General features: G+C 41.1%; 1 protein-coding gene across 1 annotated transcript in view; it reads right to left on the bottom strand.

Annotated features, from left to right (window-relative positions):
- The window catches only part of rtel1 (regulator of telomere elongation helicase 1), a 74,932-nt gene extending 67,111 nt beyond the window's left edge, over positions 1 to 7,821 (bottom strand). Inside the window, exon 1 of the mRNA XM_060941697.1 lies at positions 7,573 to 7,821. Within this exon, the coding sequence (XP_060797680.1) occupies positions 7,573 to 7,674 (102 nt within the window). The 5' untranslated portion in view covers positions 7,675 to 7,821. The remainder of the gene's footprint in view (positions 1 to 7,572) is intronic.
- Positions 7,822 to 8,151: the final 330 nt, after the last annotated feature.

Below are 8,151 nucleotides of genomic sequence, written 5' to 3' on the forward strand. Positions count from 1 at the left end.
TTCATCAAAGGGCTTTGGGTTAAGTTTTCAAGCGTGATGGAAAACCTGTAGAAGTGGTGCACTTACATTTCTAACTGTGAAGAAAGAGCGAATGTCTCTTTTTTTGCGAGGGGGTCCGTCATCCATTGTCATTCACCGAAGTCCAGCTCAAGAGAAAGTTATCGCCAGGATCTCTCTCTCTCTCTCTCTCTCTCTCTCTCTCTCTCGGAACTGATTTCCAGGCATGGGTTTCCTAACAAACGTAGGCTGATTTTGACACCTTGAAAACTGCTCAAGTGCGCAGGAAAAAAAAAACTTTTGGCGATGGTGATGAACAACTGAAAACAACCGTTACGCTATATTAAAAATTTAGCGTAGCGGGGGGAAATTACCGTTGCGGTCTGAAATTTTAGCGTAGCGGGCCGCAACCATATAAAGCGCTGGCGAGAACCCTGATATATATATATATATATATATATATATATATATATATATATATATATATATATATATACACACACACACACACAAACTTAATATTTATACATTAATTTAATATACTGTATATCATATACTATCACACTATTACATATACTGTATGTACTGATATATACTTTAAAGGTCCCATGGCATGGTGGTTTGTTGATGCTTTAAATGGGCTCGTGGAGGTTTCCGGATGTTATATCTGCAGCCTTTCTCGAAATGAACCCTCGGCACGTAAATATAGCCTCCTGGGAGAAAGCCCCATTTCAGCGCTTTTCCCAGTGCGTCGTTTTGCTAATGAGAAGCAGGAGGTGGGGAAGGGTAGAGGGTGGGGGCGGGCCATGGGGGGAGGGGGAGGGGCTTGACCAAGCTGCGCACACACATACTTGCTGCTATCAGCACCTGTAGCCATGCTGCTAAGACAAAACCCCGTTCTCCCTCGGACTCCTTTCGTAAACTCAACGTGACACAGAGAACAGAGAGTGAGAGTGTTTGGAGTGGTAGTTTACGAACGTATAATACCCTAGGCTTGAACACGCACTCCATAACCAAAGAGGATAGAAGCAGCAACTACAGCAACATATCGCTTATCCAACAGAAGACATGCATTGCGGAGCAATAGTCAAACATAAGCTCATAAGTTACAGTCAATTTCCAGACTAAACTCAGTTTAACAGCGCATGCTGCATGCTCTTTAGTTTTGTAGCACAGAGTACCTGGCTAACTGCAGGAAGCGGTTAGCTGCACAGCTAACGTAGCCATTGCTAGGCTAACGCACCGATTTTAAAACACAGCAAAACGACCAGTTATACACTTACTTGTTCGGTGTTTGTGGCTGATGCGGCAGGGATGCTTGGTACGGACCCAGGCTTCAGTGACAGTTGATGTGCAAAACCTGCCCTGTACTGTCCCAAGTTGTGGAAACATTCCTCAGGAAAATGCTTCCGACAAACATACACTGTCTTAGGTAGACTCGACGGCATATTATTGGAGTAAATAAAATTAAGCCACTGCGTCTTCAGGGGCTCTCCCGTCGGCAGTAAAAACAGACTCTTTTCTGTGTTGTCACATCCATGTACAGCGCAATTTCCATGCTTCGCTCGCTTAGGTGATGCCATGTTGTTGTGTCCTCTATGGTCTCCTCACTACAACTGGGCGGGGCAATCCATACAGTGGGTGGGAATCCAGAGGGGGGGCGTGGGGATCATCTCCCTTGCTGACGTAGTAAAGGGAAGAGCTTATCAACGCGCCGTTTTGACGCGCCATTCTCAAATGTTGGGTATAGTTTGGTTTAAACATTATGAAATTTCTAGCCACTGGGGTGACTTAAGAAGGTCAGAGGAACTCATTTTAACATTAAAAAACCTCAGAAAGTGAAAATTTCATGCCATGGGACCTTTAACTATGCCTGTCATGTAATATACTATGCTTTTTATCCATCATATACCACTAAACACACACTGCACATGTATGTAACTGTCCACAAAGTATTTGCACTGCTCATTACACTCTTATTTGCACTGTGACTGGTTACTGCCAACTGCACTACCTCACTCCCTCCCACACTGAGAGCTGTATATTCTACTACTTGCTCTTACTGGTAATGTTTTATTTCTTTGGTATTTTGTATTTTAGTTTTTTTATACAATTTCCTTGTATAATGCTATTTAGTTTTGTATTGATCTTGTGCAATGCGGAAATGTTACTGATTATCTTGAATTTCCCTCTGGGATTAATAAAGTATCTATCTATCTAAAGGCATCATCGAAGATACAACCTCAATTTGGGCGAACATGAAACCTCAATGCCGAAAGTAAAGAATCCAGACGATGTTCTGTTGAAATACATGCTTATTATGTGATGACGTCAGGATATTAGAACTTAAGACCACAATACTTTTTCTATCTCCTATGTAGAATAACAATATGTTTTTGGGCAATTCCATGTAAATGTCAACCTCACCATGCAAAAATAAAGCAACATGTAATACATCAAAACCACTCCCAGAGATATCACCTAGGCCTGTATTTTACAGATGTGAATAAGTTGAACCAATTTGTAACCAACCTAATATGTCACTGTCAGTCTTTCTTTCTTATAATGTAAACCCCAAGCTAAAATCAACTTTGATCATGTACAATTCTATATTATTGCCACAAGCCACAGAAATGTATGCTAAAATCCACAAAACAGCAAAACAATAGCCGTCCTAAATATTATTTAAGAACTTTGATAGTTTTAGCTGATATTTAGAGAGTTTTTCAAAGGGTTATGGTGGTTAAATTGCTGATTTTCTAAACATATGCCATGTCTATTTCAGACGCGTCACATCCATAACGGAATTTCGTCACATCCATAACGCTGACTTTTCCTTCCGAAACTCTGCATGAAATACAAAATATTTTAAACAAAGATTTTTTTAATATTCACCTTGGACCCCTCTATCAAATGGATATCTCCATTTTGACATTAGGTTTACTATTTCACAGAGTTTGATAAAAATGTACAGTCACCCAAGAAAAGTGATACTTTTTCTGTCACATCCATAACGCATCTTTTATTGGCATTTTCTGGCATGCCCTAGATGTACTATGGGAATTGTTCTTGTTCTATCACTTCTCCAGTATGGTACAGCCTTAAAATATGCAACACCTGTTTAAATACTGGGAGACAATAAAACATGCACTGGGTCATTTGTTGCCATTTTGAGTTCAAGTGTCACGTCCATAACGCTGGAATTGCTCTTTTATGTGTCCTACACTACCGTTCAAAAGTTTGGGGTCACCCAGACAATTTTGTGTTTTCCATGAAAAGTCACACTTTTATTTACCACCATAAATTGTAAAATGAATAGAAAATATAGTCGAGACATTTTTCTGGCCATTTTGAGCATTTAATCGACCCCACAAATGTGATGCTCCAGAAACTCAGGCTACATCCACACGACAACGGCAACGAGATGTTATTAAAAAAAATATCGCGTCCACATGGGCAACTTCCCTTCGGAGACACCAGAACAACAGAAGAAGTAAGGACGCATGCGCATAAACTATTATGCACGAGACTTCATATTAGCCACAAAGTCAGAAAAATCTGTTCGAAAAATTACATTATAATGACCAAATACAATGAAAAGTATTTTTCCAGTCTCACCTGTGAAAGGTAATCCCATGTGATCTCGTTTGGACGGTAAACCTGTTGGTACAGTTAAACGCAGCACATGAATGAGGCATCTTTATTCTCCGCTTTGACCCATCCAATATGGCGGCGAGGATGACGTACGATTCTACGCGGAAGGCGGCGTCTTTAATGGTCCGGAATAAATTGAATGCTACACGTTGATGGATTAATTTGTTCTTCTACGCCCTTTTTGAGGAATGTATTGTAGGACTTAAACCAACATCTGAAGAGGTGAGATCGCTCCTTTTTTTCCCTATTTTTGCTGGCGGGATTGACTCTGCCCTAAGGGCTATTCTCTCTCTCTCTCTCTCTCTCTCTCTCTCTCTCACTTTGCACCATTACACAATAAATATTCACAGTGAAAATATTTTGTAAGCGCGTTTCATGAACCAAGTTATAGGATTTGTTGACAACTCGCATCAAGTTCGTTACACTTCTACCCGGCGTGAAGCACATGTGGTTGTGACGTCATCGTAAACAAATCTGTTCTACTCATCCAGACGACTTCGCAACGGCGCCGTTGCCAGATCTTTCCACTCTGGAACCCGTTCTCAAAAGATTTCGTTTTGGGGCACCCAAAACGCCGGTGCCGTGTGCACGCCAGGCCGAAACGATAAACAATTTTATCGGATTCACCTGAGTCCGTTGCCGTGTGGACAGGGCCTCAATCTGCTCAAAGGAAGGTCAGTTTTATAGCTTCTCTAAAGAGCTCAACTGTTTTCAGCTGTGCTAACATGATTGTACAAGGGTTTTCTAATCATCCATTAGCCTTCTGAGGCAATGAGCAAACACATTGTACCATTAGAACACTGGAGTGAGAGTTGCTGGAAATGGGCCTCTATACACCTATGGAGATATTGCACCAAAAACCAGACATTTGCAGCTAGAATAGTCATTTACCACATTAGCAATGTATAGAGTGGATTTCTGATTAGTTTAAAGTGATCTGCATTGAAAAGAACAGTGCTTTTCTTTCAAAAATAAGCACATTTCAAAGTGACCCCAAACTTTTGAACGGTAGTGTGTATTAAATATAATACTTTTAGAACATTTAAGGGCAGATTTGCAGTGATTTCATACCAGCATTTAATCACTTGTATCAAAACACTCTCTAAAACGCTCCCATGACTTCAGATTTCAATCCTTTACATCTCTCCTAACAGCAAGTGTTAAACAACAAGGCTGTAACCACAGTAATATACTACTTCACACTAGTCTGTACTAGTCATGAGTGTATTTTGTGCCAGTACCTCAAAAACAGATGACAGATGACAAAAACTAATCCTCGTATGTGAGTAAAGAAGAGAGGAATATGGCCCTTTATCAATTTTTTTAATTAATAGGAAAGGGACGAGTGCTGCTAAATACAGAGTTTATAAAACTACCATACATGGCATTTAGCAGACAGACATTCTTATTCAGAGCAGCATACAACATACCCAGAGCAGCCTGGGAAACAGTTGGAGGTTAGGTGCCTTGCTCAAGGGCACTTCAGCCATTCCTGCTCATCCAGGGAATTGAACCAACCACCTTTTGGTCCCAAAGCTGCTTCTCTAACCAATAGGCCACAGCTTTCCCATATAGAGTATGTGGCATATTAAAATTAATGCACAGTGCTGAGCGTAAATGAGTGCACCCCCTTTGAAAAGTAACATTTTAAACAATCTCTCAATGAACACAAACAATTTCCAAAATGTTGACAAGACAAAGTTTAATATAACATCTGTTTAACTTATAACGTGAAAGTAAGGTTAATAATATAACTTAGATTACACATTTTTCAGTTTTACTCAAATTAGGGTGGTGCAAAAATGAGTACACCCCACAACAAAAACTACTACATCTAGTACTTTGTATGGGCTCCATGATTTTTAATGACAGCACCAAGTCTTCTAGGCATGGAATGAACAAGCTGGCGACATTTTGCAGCATCAATCTTTTTCCATTCTTCAACAACGACCTCTTTTAGTGACTGGATGCTGGATGGAGAGTGATGCTCAACTTGTCTCTTCAGAATTCCCCATAGGTGTTCGATTGGGTTCAGATCAGGAGACATACTTGGCCACTGAATCACTTTCACCCTGTTCTTCTTCAGAAATCCAACAGTGGCCTTAGATGTGTGTTTAGTCATGTTGGAAAAGTGCACGATGACCAAGGGCACGGAGTGATGGTAGCATCTTCTCTTTCAGTATAGAGCAATACGTCTGTGAATTCATGATGCCATCAATGAAATGCAGCTCCCCGACACCAGCAGCACTCATGCAGCCCCACATAAGGACACTGCCACCACCATGTTTCACTGTAGGCACCATGCAGTTTTCTTTGTATTCCTCACCTTTGCGACGCCGTACAGTTTTGAAGCCATCAGTTCCAAAAACATTTATCTTGGTCTCATCACTCCAGAGTATAGAGTCCCAGTAGTCTTCGGGCCCTGGCAAACTCTAGGCGGACTTTTTTGTGCCTGGGCTTTAGGAGAGGCTTCTTTCGTGGACAGCATCCATGCATGCCATTCCTCTGCAGTGTACGCCGTATTGTGTCACGGGAAATAGTCACCCCAGTTTGGCTTTCTACTTTTTTAGATAACTGCAGTGAACTCGCATGCCGATTTTCTTCAACGCTTCTCATCAGAAGACGCGCCTGTCGAGGTGTTAACTTCCGTGGACGACCTGGACGTCTCTGTGAGACGGTTGCAGTTCCATCTTTCTTAAATTGTTGTCCCACTTTTGCTACAGTATTCTGACTGATAAGTAAAGCTTTGCTGATCTTCTTGTAGCCTTCACCTTTGTGGTGGAAAGAAGTTATTTTCTTTGGGGAATTCTGAAGAGACAAGTTGAGTCCAGCATCCAGTCACTAAAAGAGGTCGTTGTTGAAGAATGGAAAAAGATTGATGTTGCAAAATGTCGCCAGCTTGTTCATTCCATGCCTAGAAGACTTGGTGCCATCATTAAAAATCATGGAGGCCATACAAAGTACTAGATGGAGTAGTTTTTGTTGTGCCGTGTACTCATTTTTGCACCACCCTAATTTGAGTAAAACTGAAAAAATGTGTAATCTGAGTTTATATTATTAACCTTACTTTCACGTTATAAGTTAAACAGATGTTATATTAAATTTTTGTCTTGTCAACATTTTGGAAATTGTTTGTGTTGATTGAGATATTGTTTAAAATGTTACTTTTCAAAGGGGGTGCACTCATTTACACTGAGCACTGTATATAATATGACCAAAAGTTTATGGACACCTGACCATCTGCTTGTGGAACAAGTCCAGATTTAATCCCCTTTCCCCGTTATCATAACCCCCACTGTTCTGCGAAGTCTTTCCACTGAAGTTCAAAGCGTGCCTGTGGGGATTTATGTTCATTCAGGATTAATGAAATCAGGCACTGATGTTGTGTAAGAAGGTCTGGGGTACAGTCAGCGCTCCAGTTTATCCCAAAAGTGTTCAGTGGGCATCAGGGTTCTCTGGAGTTCTTGCACTCCAGCATGTGTTTATGGAGCTCACTTTGTGTACAGGAACAGGGTTGCAGTATGCAAAGACATTCTGGATAACTCAATGGAGGACAAGCCATGGTCTAATGTTTACAGAGGCAGCTTTGGAAGTAAAAGGTTGCTGGTTCGATTCCCTGGCCCAGCAGAAATAGATGAAGTGCCCTTGAGCACATGGGGTCAGGTGGACATCAAATAGAAAAATACTGTTCCACTTGACCATTCTGTCGTTGATTATTTTCCTATAACAGTTTTTTTCCTGACCTTACTTTATATAAGTATATTTTATTATATACTCTAATTATTCATTCATTTTTGTTGACATTTCATTTGATGCTCAGCTTTGACGTTTCCAGTTCATGTCAAGGTGTTAGACCTCAAAAAAAAAAAGATGTTATATGTTAAAATACAAAAATATTCACAAAGAAAGTGAATTCCTTACGTTTTGCAGGCACTCGATCACTTTGCTCATGTACTCAGTCTGGCACGGATATGGAGTAAACGGGAACTCCACAGTAACTCCTCTTAAAGTCAGAGAAGGCATCCTGTTCCTACAGCCAGGACTCAAACACACACCGAACCGACTGCTACCGAAACATCACCACTCCATTCAAACACTCGATTCTATTTCATCTCCATTTACACCTTCAAACACACTGTGTTTACACCGCGCCAGATTTCTTCGCCTCCTTTTCCGGCGTGACAGACTGTGATCAGATGGAAGCGACTGCCACCTGCAGGTCACAGAGATGTAAACCAAGGTGCACGAGATTCGTTTTTGATTGACATGTCAGTGAGCCAATCGCATGTATCCTGTTTTGTGACTTCATTTGTGTAGCACGGCTTTTCAAAGTGTGGGGCGCGCCTCCCCTAGGGGGCGCCAGAGTTCTTCAGGGGCGCTACGTGAGGAAAAATAAACCAGAATAAGTTAAGCGGACATTTAGCGAGCTTCAGCTAGCCTTTGCCAGAGACAAAATGGATCGATTTTTAGTACCTAAAGCTACAGTGAGTTTGGAGACAG

Source organism: Neoarius graeffei, chromosome 15 (genome assembly GCF_027579695.1).
Source record: "Neoarius graeffei isolate fNeoGra1 chromosome 15, fNeoGra1.pri, whole genome shotgun sequence".
Lineage (NCBI taxonomy): Eukaryota > Metazoa > Chordata > Actinopteri > Siluriformes > Ariidae > Neoarius > Neoarius graeffei.